The sequence below is a fragment of the Impatiens glandulifera genome, chromosome 6, assembly GCF_907164915.1.
Source record: "Impatiens glandulifera chromosome 6, dImpGla2.1, whole genome shotgun sequence".
Lineage (NCBI taxonomy): Eukaryota > Viridiplantae > Streptophyta > Magnoliopsida > Ericales > Balsaminaceae > Impatiens > Impatiens glandulifera.
In genome coordinates, this window is record NC_061867.1 from 9,014,766 (window position 1) to 9,030,865 (window position 16,100).

At 30.7% G+C, this 16,100-nt stretch overlaps 2 protein-coding genes across 3 annotated transcripts; one reads left to right on the forward strand and one right to left on the reverse strand.

The window, feature by feature from the left end:
* The first annotated feature begins 1,909 nt into the window (after positions 1 to 1,909).
* On the forward strand, positions 1,910 to 4,103 carry LOC124942710 (probable WRKY transcription factor 3). Of its 2 annotated transcripts, none has more exons than XM_047483258.1 (5): positions 1,910 to 2,149; positions 2,228 to 2,353; positions 2,950 to 3,461; positions 3,540 to 3,707; positions 3,805 to 4,103. In XM_047483258.1, the coding sequence occupies exons 1-5, from the start codon at positions 1,916 to 1,918 to the stop codon at positions 3,941 to 3,943; spliced, it is 1,179 nt and encodes a 392-aa protein (XP_047339214.1). In that variant the 5' UTR covers positions 1,910 to 1,915; the 3' UTR covers positions 3,944 to 4,103. The 2 variants fall into 2 exon arrangements, with proteins under 2 accessions (XP_047339214.1, XP_047339215.1); XM_047483259.1 differs by having other exon boundaries at positions 2,237 to 2,353; positions 3,805 to 4,102.
* Positions 4,104 to 5,734: 1,631 nt separating this feature from the next.
* LOC124941303 (rab GTPase-activating protein 1-like) lies at positions 5,735 to 13,562 on the reverse strand. Its single transcript, XM_047481603.1, has 18 exons — positions 13,354 to 13,562; positions 12,509 to 12,578; positions 11,720 to 12,304; positions 11,479 to 11,643; positions 11,241 to 11,354; positions 10,463 to 10,521; positions 9,481 to 9,547; positions 9,346 to 9,397; positions 9,164 to 9,256; positions 8,982 to 9,065; positions 8,267 to 8,676; positions 8,066 to 8,127; positions 7,506 to 7,575; positions 7,306 to 7,386; positions 6,583 to 6,684; positions 6,352 to 6,476; positions 6,199 to 6,283; positions 5,735 to 6,123 (listed from the first exon to the last, which is right to left on the reverse strand). Exons 1-18 carry the CDS (start codon positions 13,398 to 13,400, stop codon positions 6,037 to 6,039), a joined length of 2,358 nt encoding a protein of 785 aa, XP_047337559.1. The 5' UTR covers positions 13,401 to 13,562; the 3' UTR covers positions 5,735 to 6,036.
* Between the last annotated feature and the right edge of the window lie 2,538 nt (positions 13,563 to 16,100).

Sequence of the window (16,100 nt, forward strand, 5' to 3'; positions counted from 1 at the left end):
AAATAGAGCATATAATTGCTTTTCTATTTATAAAATAAATCATGTCTATATATATAGTAATGATCTATTGCTTTAATTTAATAAAATTATCACTAAATCATTGTTGATATATATATTTATTTATTAATGTCAACTTAGATATAATGTTAGAATTTGCAATATATATTAATAATACAAACAATATTTATATTATATAATATATATATAATATAATATGATATATTTATAGGTCAATCACTTACAGCAATTTTGTAGGTTTTTGGCAGATAAAAATCAGGTCTGTCATCAGCATTAATTAAGGGTCACGCTTCTATGTCATGTAAAAACAATTAAAAAAAATATTTATCTTAAATTTAAAATCTTTTATATATATTATTAAAAAAATTAAAAAAACTAACAAATTAAATTAAATTATTTTTATTAATTTTAACGTTAAAATATTATATATTTTTTAAAAGTAACAAAATTTGCATAAAACTTGAAAATTATTATACACTATATAGGTGGTTCAATTTGAAGGTGTTGATTTAATATATAAAACTTCTACATTAAATAAAAATTAAATGTAATTATTATTATTATTATCACTTTTAACATTTTTAAATAATTTGTATTTAGAAATGTGATAAACTATTAATATTTTTACCACCAACAAATGATAAGAAAAATAGTTTAAAATAAAAACATTTATTCTTGGATTGAAAATGCGTGGTGGACGGTGGATCGCATGTTCATTTGTGAAAGTAATTAATTACCTTGGGAGTTGGGTGATTTTATCATTTCATTTTTTGTTTTAACAAATAATATTTTTCTTTTTATATATGATAGTGCAAAAATGATAGGATAAAAGAAGAAAGAAATTAAAAGATCATAATTTAAATACAATATCTCAAAATCTAAACAAAAAATATGTTAGATAAGTTTATTTTTTAAAATTATATAATATGATATAAACGAGAGAGAACTTAAATTCAACAATAAAAACATTATAAAATAAAAAATACAAACATTATCACTAAAAGCATACAACAAAATAATAAAAAAATTAAAAAAACACCATAAAAATCATTTATTCTTCTAGAATGGGTTAAACACATAACCCCGGAAATTTTCTAACTAATTTAACTAGCACTTAAAATTTGACGGCTTCAAAGTCGGGACTTAGAAAGTAAAACTACAAATTCGATCGTAATCTGCCATATGTGCGGAAGAGATGAATAAAAAATAAATAAATCTTATTTAAAAAAAAATAATAAATAAAATGGCCATGAGAACTCATAAAACCATTTTTTAGTATGATTTTTTTTTCTCTCCTACTCAAATGACTAACATTGTTTTCTTTTTCAATTTTGTTACTCCTATTATGACTAATATATTTTATAGTTAAAAAGTTAGCATAATTCCACGTTCATTAATTTTATTTAATTTAAGACGTTTTAAGTAATCATCGAACCATCATAATTATTCTAAGCATCATATTATATTTAAAAAACCAAATAACCCTTCTCTTATTTTCCTTTAAAAAAATATTCAAAGATCAAAACCCTTCTTCTTTTCTTTCTTTTTTTAAAAAAAAAACTTTAAAAATCAAAATGATCACAAACGTAGTTGAGTAATGGGTGTGAGATGAAAACCCAAAACCAAGATAATTCTTAATTGGGCAGATCTCATCTTAATTCTTTTAATACTATTTTTTTTCACAATCGAGATTAATTTACTAATAAAATATTGATATAGCATGATTCATGAACAGGTGTTCGAAAGTTAGGTGTGAGCTAATTTTATTTTTCTTCCAAAGAGAAAGTGAGTTGGAAAGATTGACTAATAATAATTATAATTATAATAATAATTATATATATATATATATATATATATATTCTCTTTTCATATATCAAAAAAGAAAGAAAGAAAGAGAATGGAATTGAAAGATGAGATCGAAAGAATCACCGTAACAAAGCCGGTGGCATGGAAACCTTCTCCAATCAAATTTCACTCATTCTCTGCCCTTCTCGCCGGCGCCGGCGATAGTACAGACGAAGCGGCGCCTGCGCCGGCGCCGGAAACTTCTCAAAAGTTGTTTGTAACTGCCGCCATTCGGCCGAAGACTATCCGGTTGAAGGCATCCTTTTTCATGAACAATTCTTCCAAGGTATAATAATCTATCTTTTTTTTCAGTTTTTATTTATAAATAAATAAAACCCATTATTTTTTATCTGATTATGATTAGATTCTTCAGGTTGAGTTATCAGAAGCGGCGGCGCCGGCGCCAGCGGTAACGCCGGAGGTGATTTATAAACCCTTGGCTAGATTAGTAGGAGCGAAAACCAGTCATACCCTTAACGATAATACTATGGTAATTGATTTTTATTTTAATTGATTTTTATTTTTGAAATAGTTGAATTTTCATTAAAAACGCATTTTGAATGAAAACGGATGGCATAGTATATGATAGTTCACGGGATCGATTCTCATTGAAAACGCTCTTCTGAATGAAAACGAAGGGCATAGTCGACAATAGTTCACAAGATCGATTCCCATTGAAAACGCGCTTTTGAATGAAAACGGAAGGCATCTCTTATAGTTCTCATTGAAAATGTCATTTTGAATGAAAATGGAGTTATGTCTAGGACAAAAATTAATAATTATTAAATCTGCATTGTATTAAACAAAACTAGGTCAACCAACCAAATCTCACATGAAATTTTGGAGACAATAAAATAAGCCTCAAATTCTGATAATGTAGATCAATCAGATTCGATCTATTTTTTTAATAAATTTGGATTTGGTCTTAACATTTAAATTAATCAAAATTGTACAATGTCATGTTTCTAGTTTCTTGTGCTTTCATTTTATGTGTAAAATCTTCAAAATACAATATTTTCATTAAGTAAAAATTCATTATCTGTATTGTTTGTGAATAATTTCTTTGGAATATTGAATTTGGATTAGGTTCAACCAAATATGGATGATGATCTTGATCATAAACAAGCTATAGTGCTAATGGAGAAACCATCAGACACATTAATGTTTAGCGATAATTCATTGTACGAAACGAACAAGGGAAATATGAAGAGAATCGAGGCATCGAAAATTGTTGATCAAAACAAATCTTTTCCACCTTGGTACGATGGGTATGCATGGAGAAAATATGGGCAAAAACAAGTTAAAGGAAGCGAATACCCGAGAAGTTACTATAAGTGTACACATCCAAATTGCCCTGTCAAAAAGATGGTAGAAAGGTCATTGAGTGGAAAAATAGAAGAAATTGTGTACAAAGGCGAACACAACCACCCAAAACCCGGGCCTGCCAAGCGCAACCTTGGTTTAGGAGGATTTGATCAAATAAGTCGAGAATTTGAAGGCGAAACTAGCCAAGTCGGGTTCGAATCAAAATTGTGTTATCAAGGCATAAGAAAAGCTTTAGAAGGAGGTGATGAAGATGAACCGAAATTTAAGATAAGGTATGTATAATTTGCTTGTTTGTTTAAACAAGTTTGATTGCGCAAAACTTGTTGTTTGATAATAACTTCTTTATTCAGAAAAAGTGAGTTGACTCAGTTGAGCGATGTTGGAATATCCGGTGAAGTGGTTGGAAATGAACGAGTTACGAAGCCAAGTATCATGAATGTCGAATCTGAGGCTACTGGTGATGTGTTTCGGTGGAGAAAATATGGCCAAAAGGCGGTCAAGGGTAATCCATATCCTAGGTATGTCACACTAAATTCGAAAACGAAGGAAAAGTGTAGTTCTTGCTTTAGCAATAGGATAAAATTATTAATAATTACTTGTTTTCATGTTTGACAGGAGTTACTATAGATGCACGAATCTAAAATGCACTGCTCGCAAGTATCTTGAAAGGTCGGCCAATGATTCAAACGCATTGATCACTACTTACGAGGGCAAACACAACCACGATGTGCCTACTTCGAAGGCAAAGTTCTAGCTAGCTAGTTGAACATGTATTTGTAATAATATTAGAGAGTCAAGTACTCTAGTCATAATAATGGTCTCATCCTTTCATTTAAAGTGTTTTTAACTAGACAAAATACTTATCACTTATTAAGTTACCTTAGTGCGTTGCATTGTTGTAAAGCTAAAGAGAGTTTATGACTATTTTGAGATTTTTTATTTTTCTTTTGGTAAAAAGGTATATATTTGAACTAAAATTGGATTGTTTCTTTAAGAATTCTTGTTTGACATTGGGAACTAGAGATGGCAATGGGGCTATTTTTTATTTCGGGGATTTTTTTACTACTATTCTCGCTCCATTCGATTTTGGGAATTCCCTGCGGGACATTGTTTATATCATATTCTCAAAAATAAATAATTTTTTATATAATTAATTTTTTTAATATAATATATATTATAATATATTAAAAAATTATATTATTATTAAAAATAAACTTAAAACTCCTATAAAACATAATGAAAAAATAAATATATTAGTGATTTTATATACTTAATTGTGTTGGTAGTATTCAGAGCATTAGCGGGATGAAATCAGAGCAGTTTGTGGCGGGATACAAAAATCATCCCCAGTTAAATACCGGTCAAACCGGGGGGAAATCGCCACCAAGCAGGACAATTCAGTTCGAATATTACCGCGGGACGATTTCAAATTGTCATCCTGGGAACTATAACTTTTACAAATATCATTTTATTTATAATATGAATAAATATACTTATTATTGTAAAGAAGTAAAAACTAATTTATTATTCTAACAAAATAAATGTACATAAATTGTAATGTTAATATCAATAACAAAATTTTATTTTAAGTGTTGAAGGGGATGATAATGTGGAACCCAATACACTACTAGTGAAATAAGGAAATTCTTATTCTAAACATAACTTGTCATGTAAAATAAAAAAATTTGATGAATAAATAATTATTGATTGTTGAATAATTAGACCTAAAATACATGCTAAAATGTATAAAATAATTTACTTTTGACATATTTATAAAAAAGTAATGATAAATAACTCTAAACTTGTGTAGTTGAAGTAAATTTATCTTTCTTCTTTCTCCCATACTTATTCCTTCTTTTTTATATTTATTAATATTTTATATTTTTTCTAAATCCTAACATTATAAATTTTAAACTTAAACCTAAAACTCTAAACCCTAGGTTTATAATTTTAAAATTTAGAGATTAAAATTTAGAATTTATTCTTTAGAATTTGTTGTTTAAGATTTAAATTTTAAGATTTAGAAAAATTAAAATATATTAGGGTAGAGAAATTTATTTTATCATGTACTCTTTATAAACTAATTAATTAAACAAAATTAAGTTTAAAAATACCAACATAATAAAATTTTCATGTTAAACAAAAACATGAAAAAAACAAATCTATAAATAATAAAATAAAATATTCTAAATAAATAATAACTATAAAGAAATTAGTTGAATAAAAACAATTGAATGGGATAACAAACATAATACATAACTAACACAATAAAAAAAATCTCTATATTCATATATTTCCTATATTTGATTGTTAATATTCTTTAGTTCGAATTGGGTCATTATAACAATTGAAAAGTTTGGCATTATACTATATTCATTCATAAAAATGAGGGTGCTTTTGATTTGCATTCAAAACTAACATTGAAAAACAAATGCTTAAAACCTAACTTCGACAACAAAAACATACAGTTTTGCCCGACGGCATAAAACTATGGGATCGATCGTGCTAAAATTTTAAAACAAATACTTGTTTCAAAACAAACCACAAGATAAATACTGAATAATATTCATTTCAAGTTGGAAGACTAATAATAAGATTACATTTTTTTGTACATACTTAATACAAAGAAATGAACCAAATTTTAAATAGTTTTGAAAGAGAGGGAAGAAAAAAAGATTTATCCCCCCTTAGCTTTCTTCTTCTTTTTCTCAACAAAGCCAAAAACCATGTAGATAGATACAACAAAACTGATAAATCTCCATTGAAAATAAACAAGATTTGCTAATAATTTAAAGCACATAAGTCCTTTCTTTAAAGGAGGATCTATCGAATAAATTATCTCGGGACTTACTTGTCCTGCTGCTCTTGCTGTCCACTGCCTCCTCCTTGCTCCGATCGATTTTCACTTGATTCCTCAGTGTTGCTTTGTTTTCCCTGTTATAAATGTTTCCCACCAGTTTTTAAGAAAAAGAAAAAAGGATAAATCTTGAGTTGTGTTATGAACTTCACCTTGTTTCTATCGCGCCAACCGAGTCCAAACGATAGTAGACCTCTTTTGACGGGAGCATCCCTTGGAGATTCCAGAGATAAGGACCTATAATAAAGTTATAATAAAATTAGATCAAATTTCCTTTTTTTTATTATTTAAAAGAAGTTACTGACCTTGGGGATGATACTGCTTTATTTTGTCCCTTTTCGTATTGTAAAGTGGCTTCTAACATTGATTCTGCCATTTGAACTCTCTTCTCCATTTGAGCAAGCATACCCAATGACTTTTCATGTTTTTCCTACAATATGGAACCAGGTTTAGTATATCACATATGAATTAAAAAAATATATTCAAATTGAAATTTTGATGATATTGTAGGACGAGAGTATAGAGTTATAACACACTTGGAGCATGTGAACAGCATATTTCTGCGCAGCTGCATCTTGCTCAGCAAAGATGCGAGCATCTTCAGTTACCTTCTGGTCCTGCTCAACACGCATCAGGACCTGCAAAAACAAAATTCATCTATTTGTTATCACATTTTATGATCATCGTGATCTGAAAAATTCTACATTTATCAAAAAATTCACAATGATCCAAAAAATAGTTTCAAATACCAAATGAAGCAAAAAAAATACTATAATGTGAATAATAATCCAATAGATAACCTTTTAAACCAAGGCCTTGTTCGTTTTGGGTTATTTGGGATTAATCTCAACTAACTCTAACATTCCATCTTTATATCTCCTCACCATCTTTAAAATTCAAGATTTTGGGTTACTTTCCACCAAATAAACCCACTTTTCAATAATCCAAAAACGAGCATTATTTGAAAATACCCCACCTGGTTACCTAAATAACCAGGCTCAAATGAAGCCAAAAATCACACTATAATTTGGATACTGATTTAGAAAGTAATCCGGTCATGATCTAAACAACAATCTTATACCAAACAGAAGAAAGAAAGAAATTTCAGTTTTAACTTTGGTGATTCTCTAACTAGATCGTGATTATGCTAGAGATTGTGACAAAGTACCAGTTTCCAAATAGGCTCAAATAAGTATAAATTGGCTGCTGCTATCACCCTTTACATGTACAAAGTAAAGAATCAGATGGAGTGTCTTAACCTGAAGCATTGCCTGCTCCTGTTCCTTCTTGTCAGTTAGGGTTTGCCTCAGCTCGGACACCTCTTGCTCCAACTGCTCCACCTGCAAGTATGAGAAACAAGTTTAGAGGTTGTTTTCATTAAAACAGTGACAGGAGGTGGGACCAACAAAACAGAAATACTATAACAAAAGGGAATTCTAAAAGGTTTTTTTAAGAATACCCTGGCACTCAATTGCCGCCGATTATCCAGCTTCACCATCTCCATGAGTGCTGTTTCTAATTCTTCCGCTCTGGAAAAAATAAAGAAATAAAAAAGGCACCTTAATCTCAATTGTTGAGGAACATATCAAGAATAACAATCTCAACAGAAATAAAAATAACTCTTTGATCATGTGCACGCCACCAGTTAAGAGACTACAAAAAAAGCTCAAATCACTCTCAAACTTGGCTCATCTAACCTAGCAGAAAACTCATTTACACACTCCCTCTTAACAATTTAAAAATTCTATTTGTATAAAATCCAACCTTTACTTGGATTTGAAAAAATATTTATGATTTTTTTTAATTATTGTTGGATTTTCTAAAAAACAAAAATGAAATGTCACATAAAAAAATAACCACACTTGCAAATGAAATGACAAAAGCTCGCAGAATGGGCCTTTCTACCAAGTTTGTGGAATTGTAATTAAAAAAAATATTCTAACTTCTGTTCCAATTTCATCCATCCAAATATAGTGACTAAAATGCTACAAAAATATGTGAATGTTGGATATGCCAAACCTGAGGGTAGCAGACCTCCTTTCCTCCAACATGGTGCATAACTGGACCTTCAACCAAACTACCTGTACAGATGTTAAATAGTAAGCATTCACGGTATTCAAAAATAGCTCGCAATTGCATATTCTTCATTGGATAAGCCTCCGATCAATTTTTTACAACATACAAACAGGAAATAGAAGACGAAAGAAATGAAGAATATACCTGTTCTTGAAGATCTGGGACAGAATCGGCCTCAGAATCAAGATTTATGCTATTAAGAATAGAATCTGCGTCAGCAGAATTGGCCTTTAAACCCCCATCCATCTGATTATCAACTAGTTCAGCATTTGCACCCTCTCCTGTAGAGGTTGTACCATCATGCTTAAAACTATATAGCTTAGATGCGAGACTCTTGGAATCCTTTGAGACTCTCCCTCTTGACCTTTCTTCAGCTGCTTCTATTACAGTAGGCCGATGCTTTTCTCTCAGCTCTTCCAATCTCTCTTCAGTAATAGCCAAGAAACCCATGCAAGCAGTTAACACAAGTTGACTGCTATCAAACGTAGAACCAGCTAAGGACTGTAATAGAGTTATGGCATCACCAGCATCCTTGGTTGTTACTAATGCAGGACCTGAACAAAGTCAAATTGCAATGTCATTTTTAAGTCTGTTGGCACCAAAATTGCAGAGAAATGACAAAAAAAAAAAGTCCCTTGTTTTGTTTGCAAATTACATGTAAGAATGAATCATTGAATTATGTTTCTAGAAACAGAAAGAATAAGGACTTGTTTGATCAATATCCTATCACCAATCACTTATTTTCTCAAATCATCAACTTAAATAATAAGGACATTTTGGCCATTTTACCAGAAGAATCCAAGATAAAAAAAAAAGCTCCATAAGGAAAGCTGTGCAACGTATAGGAAATGTCAAATACCGTACAACTCCATCAAAGCAAGTGAAGTACAAAAGAGCATTACACGATTCCCTTCAAATAGCAGTACATCCCAAATTCGTAAAACTGCAAGTGAAAGAGAGCTACAACATTAGGAAACTTGTGAATATGCAAAGGAAAAAGTAGTGCTGAATCTATTACAGGTACAGAATTTTGATATTTACCACTTTCCCAGGGAAGAATATTTACAAAAATGGAAAGGAACCAAGGTCCAGAAAGCCATGTAACCTGCACTCCCAGGTAATCCAGATGATTGACTGCAATTGGAACATTATATTAACAAGATGCTTCTGATCAAACTATGGAAAATAATGAAGGGAATGAGATTAAGGAAACATGGACCGACCCAGTTTGGGGAACCTTTCACGCACTAATTCCTCAAAAACAAGTTGATCCACCTATAAGGGAAACAATCAGTATATAAGCATTTACTAGGTTGGAACAATTGATATAAGCTGCACTAGTTATAGTATGCACATGCCTGGGATTCTATCATTTCCTCAGAGTAGTAGCCACAGAAGTAGTCATCAATAATGCCCACCAAGGTCCTGAAGCATCCAAAAAACAATTCAGCAAATGAAAACAATATATGCTCCATTTAATACCGTGAATTGTCTTTTTAAGGAATAAAGAGCATCCTTGCCCCTGAACTTTTAGAAATACAGTTAATTATCTTTTTAACTATTTAAAGGACAAGTAATCACAAACTTCTTCAATTGGTATCAAATTAGCTTTTAAGAGAACATTGGTTGATGCTTCTGTCAAAGATAAACAATGGCTCATGTTCGTTCTCCTCCAATGTAAAAGGTTCACGGACAAATATTGCACTTGAAATATTTCAAAGGTGGATGGATATGCTAAATATTCTCTTTATTTCAACATAAATTCCTCATCCTTCACTTACTACATAACTTAATAGACAAGCATCAGCAATACATGTTTTAATCCGAAGTGATCAAAATGGACGAGTGCAAAAATCCTGGATGAAAACATGGGCCACCAGAAACAACCTAATCATTGTTGCAGAGTAACCAAATGCACCAGTAAAAGAAAACCAACTTCAAAGAAAAAAGAACAATTCACTGGGCCTACTAAACTAGCAACAATAGCATAAATCTTACCCTAATTGGCAACACAATGTACAAAAACAGTTGCATTAGTTTTTTGTTCTTTTATAGACCAGGTTTATTTTGGAGGAGGGCTAGCATAAAATACCACCACCATGACCCTCAACTTCAATCAAGGTGGGAAACGAACCTCAGACCTCTATCTCTTAGTTCAGCACTCTTCCACTTGATAGGTCAAGTATTTTTTAATAAGAACATAATGATAACTTTGATTTATAGCATACATATAAGCTGATTAATATTTAAAAAGATGGTAAAACATAACGGACAAATATCACGCTTCCTCAAATTTTGACAATTCTCTTTCTGAACAAAAATGATGACACAAAAGCTTACCAAAAGGCATTTTCCTCGGGCATCATCAAGAGTAATAGGCCAGCAAAGAAGTTCATGGCCTACATCATAATTCACATCAGACCAAATTTGATCAACCAAACAGTCTAAAAAGCTCTTTTATTGAATGAATGAATGAATAGCTAGGTGCAGAAAAAAAGATAATTAAAGGCGGATACTAATAATCAAAATCAGAAACTCTATGCAACTGCAATGCCACTTATGTTTCTTAAGAATGTAAATGCAACAACATTGTGAAGGAATGCAAGCATAGGATAACTGAAGCACATTCAACCTATGTGAAAATTGTATGATAACATCTTCAAAGTGAGTAATCTTAAATTCATATTTTTAAATCATTTTTCTGCTATGCTTTTTAAGTACATAACTAACTTTATCTATAATAATGAAATACCTAAACAGATAACCTTTCTAGATTCCAATAAATGATCCACACTCTAAAAAAGGAAAGCTAGATAGAATGGGTCAATTGACCCATTTATCAAGGCCACATTGTTAAAAGCAATAAGCTCCATCTACATATATCTCTGAAGAAGTTTGACGCTAATTTATTAGGATCAAACTTTGAAGCCAAACATCACATGTTCTAATACCAATGGGCAGAAGTCCAATACAGAGTTTATTTTCCGCAAGATATACATGTATCTTTGAGATGTGCCAGCATTTCCAATAGAGCCTAAATATCTTGCTTAGACATAAGAAAGCCATAAATTAAGTTTAAGAGAGACCTGTAAAAAGAGGTTCTTCAAAAGCCAATTACCTGACAATACCCAACAGAGGGGTTATGCCGTGCATATGCTATAAGTAGCCGTCTCAAGGAATTCCGACCAACCTCATCTAGTGCAGGATGACCAGGAAAAGTTCTGGGAAGATCCTGCAGGATTCCAGAGGAAGTTATCTTAGGGAGAAACCTAGACACAAAGCATAGTAAAATTAAAATCAGCACCTACAAATCAGAATATAATAAATCATAAAATCCAAGGCCATGCAGTAATGACCTTCTCAATCTGCTTTCTCCATTTCTCAGGAATTGCAGCGTTCTCCTCATTCGACCCCATTTCACAATGTTCCGTGCTGCCAATATAATCACTTTCTGGACCAAGCAAACTCTGGTAATATTCCTTCACCCTACGTGTACTTACACCAGCAAACGCTTGCCAAATCTACAAGGAGATTAAAATGAACATGTGCCATGTCAATTAATGAGGAAGTACTAGTAAATGACTGAAGGAGCTTCACCTCTCCTCTTAGATCTCTTGGCACACCCCCACGAACAAGAAACTCCAGTTCTTCTTTCCATGGGAAGAAAGTTTCAGGTTCAACTTCAAGTTTATTGTCAGCTTCTTTCTCAGACGCACTCAGAGTATCATCTATCGCCTCATTTTCAAAAAATTCTTCTCCATGGTCCTCATTTTCCTCTCCCTTCAACGACTTATCTTCTTCAATTGATTCAAGTTGATCCTGAGGAACAGGTATCTTCTCCTCTGTCACATTTTTTTTAACACGAGCACTCATCAGCTTCACAATGGGATGAAGTGAAGGCCTAATGGGAGTCCAAGTTTGTACTTTCCGACTTTTAGCTTGTTGCACTGTCACATGAGCTCCTCCTTCGTCATAACTTTCCGTAGGAATGTCACCAGAAGGCTTCCCATTACTTGAATGATCTCCTTCTACACTCACTAACGAGTCAACCTTTGACTTCTGTTCTATTTCTCCAGCTTCTGATTTGTCGATGATTTCAACATCAGATGAGCCAAGTTGATCAGGTTCCACTAGTTGTTCGATAAACCTCTTCCACTTTTCTGTTCTCTCATCTTCCTCTTCCTAACCAATGGAAAATGTAATTTTGGCAAAACATAGTTAATTTGTTTCGTCATAAATTGTCCTCAGATTTACACTACTCTCAGTTGATATCTTATCCAATCTTATCAGATATAGAAGAAAACATGATGGTAATGACTGTTGCAAAGAAGTAGAGAGAACTATATAGAATGCGGGCTAAGATCGTAAACGGAAGAGTGAATATACCTTGTAGATACTTCCGTATTCTCTAAACCTTTGGAGATGTTGAGGCCTCACAGTAAATCCATATGCATCCCTATAACCAAATAAATCCATCACTTTCAAGCTAAAGAAGGTAATAAACTAATAAGGAAACAACTTATCAAAATTCTCCTTATAAAACAATTGCGATTTTCATTTTAGCATGTAATGAAATACTTCAAACACCAAATCTAACCTGGAATCGACATCCAACGTACGCTTACTCAACAAAGATAACAACATAATTTGCAAAGAATAATTCTTTTCTTAGTCCCATATTGCTTTTTCCCTTGTATCAAGCTTGTAAACACAATACCAATCCCAAATCAACAAACAAATGGACAGAAGATTGATCGCTAACATCACACATTACCCAAAAATCCTAGTTCTAGATCTAACACTCTTCTTTTTCCCCAAATTTAATTCATAAAAAAAATATGACCCATCAATAATGGTGTAAATTATTGAACAGGAAAGCGTCAATCAAATATAATTCCCATCAAATCGGTAAATCGTTACAAGATCAAACACCATTGACATGACAAAAGACTAAATCTATTGACACGATGAAAGAAAAGTGAGAAATGGGTTGAAAGTTTCTCAATCCATGAGATAACGAAAACCCGGAAAAGTATTGACAATTTCCTTAAAGATTTAGCTCAAAGAAGAAGAGAGCAAGAAATTCGGAAACAAGGACATCTGTAAGCATCAAAATAGTCGAAAAATCACTCAAAAACGTGATTATACGAGTAGAGATGCATGAGAATTTACTATATGCGGCATGAAAGCATTTAAAAGTATATAATAGAGATTAGGTTGGTTAGCATTACCTCTTGGGCTCGAATAAGGGGAGAAAATTGGAGGGTTTGATCGTCATCTTAGGTCGAAGGGTTTGATTTGACTTGTCTTTACGATTAGTTCGGATGATCCAATGGCTCTAATCCACCATATCTTCAACTGATTCTCCTTCTTCTTCGTCAGCTCTTCGCTTTCTCCTCTCCTTCTCTCTTCTTTCTCTCACACACACATATAAACACGCACACTTTTTCACTATACTATCTATAGTCTTATATATATGTCTATAGAGGCTTCTTTCATGGGCTGTTTGTTTGGTAGGTCATTTTTTATTCACAAAATTAGTAGGAAATAGTTTTTCTAAATGTTGTTTTTTTTAATCTGACTTATTATTGGAAAATCATATTAATGTGATCATAATTCAAAATATATATATATATATATATTTTTTTTATTTTTTTTTGTATATCATTAAAAATTTAGTGAGATAAAATAAACGGTTAAAAATAAAATAACAATTTTATCCCTACCTACTTATCGATTTATCGACCCATTTTCGTCAATCAAGTAACATATTACTTATTAGCCAATTATTTCTTTTTTACCAAGCTTTATCAACTCACTTCGGTCAACAAACAATCTGATTTTCACCCATTTACAAACTCATTTTCGTTAGCCAACATATTATATATTATTCAACTATCCATCTCATCTTTACGGAGTTTTATGATAAACAACAATATTATTTTCACTCACTTACCAACTCACTTCCGTCAACTAACCAACATATTTTTTAATCCATCTTTATAATTATTATAAATTTGCACCGGGTAAAATTCTAACCATCAATCTTTATTATGTAGAATAAACACTTAACCATTACACCGTTAAAGATTGTTGATTTCTTTTTAAAAATTTATGTATCAATATATAATTATATAAACGGATTTAAAATATTATTAGTTTAATTATTTAAAATGTTGAAGTTATATTATTATAAATGTCGTACGTTTATCAATTTTGAACTTGATTTTAAAATATAAAATGATATTAACTTAGTTAGTTAAAATGTTAAACTTATGAGGTTGCAAGTTCAAAACTTGTGTATATATCATTTTTATTTAATTTTTAAGTTTATGGGTGGGCAGGTCAACCCACGACTCAACTCAACCCAAATATCAATTTACTCTCAAATATATATCCAAATTAACCACAACTCTCGATCTAGCAATCCAGACATTTTAAAAATTAAGCATTATTATATATATAGATATATAGATTAGTTAGTTAAAAAGTTGAACTTATATTGTTAAAATATCTCGCGTTCATCATATTTGGTGTTGAATTTAAAAAATAAAGTGTTATTAACATATTGGTTAAAAAGTTGTACTTGTTTTGTTAAGTTGCTAGTTCAAAGCATACAAATATCATTTTTAATTTTATTTTTAACTATTTTAAGTTTATGGGCAGGTCAACCCACAATTCGACCAAAGTATCAATTTACTCTCACATATATATCTAAATTAACCACAACTCTCGACCCGACAATCCGGACACTTTCAAAATTAAGCATTATTATTATTATTATGTATATATATAATCTATAAAACTATGGCTAAATTGTCAAATTGGATCTCTTTATTGGATAATTGAAATTTCGGAACTCTTCTTTTAAACCTCATCATTCGTTATTTCTTATTTTGAAAGTTATATAAAACGAGATTTTATTTTAACGATTTCAAACGCCGTTAACTTATTATATACGTAATATTTATAAATAAATAAAAGATCATTTTCACTAATTTAATTACCGGATTTCAAGGAAGTAAGAGTTTTGACTACGGAATTTTAGAGAATTGGTAGTCATAGATAAATTAGTGATATTGATCTTTTATTTATTTATAAATGCCAAATTTTGTTTGACATAATTAAGATAAAAAAAAAATTTGTATAATTTTATCATTAAGAAGTCCCCAATTATAAAATTTGAGTTGGTTCAATAAGAAACTTCAATTTCACACTAACTATAAAACTATATAAGAGTCGGTTTTTAAAAGACCAAAAGGTCATGGGTTCGATTCCATCTGAAAGCGTAATAAATATAATAGTCCTTATACATTTAATTATATTTGAAATACATTATGTACATGATCTTGTTTTAAATTGTTTATTGTATATTTATTTTCTGTTTGAAATAGCCACTTGTACATTTATTTTGTTTAAAACGGCTCTTTTATACATTTATTTTTGTTTAAATTTATACCTAAATATCTAAAATAATTTTAAAATGTTATAGAATCGTTAATTTGTGTTAAAAATATGCACAAATTTTCCATATACATGTTATATCCATTTTTTATTTTTCTATGTCTTAACGCGGACAAAAGTTTTACATTCGTCTTGAAATTATTTCTTCAACTACATTTTTAAACGACGACGCATGTGCTTTGTTTCATTTTTAGACAACGATGTTGCAAACTAAGACGACGACAAGTTTTTTACTCATTCGTCTCTTTCATATTTAGATATTATGTGTTTGTATTGTGCCTTCAAATTCATCTCTAAAACATAAAGAATATTCATGTTAAAGAAAGAAAATAAACATATAATTAAAATGTAAATAATATGATAGAGATTACAAAATATAAAAATATAATATTGTAGTATAAAACCCGCAATATATTTAAATTTGTCGGCTAGACAAACCTTACACCAAAATAATAATTATTTCTTACTGAGAATAAATGTAATTTGATTTGAAAACAAAATAAGTTTATTAATT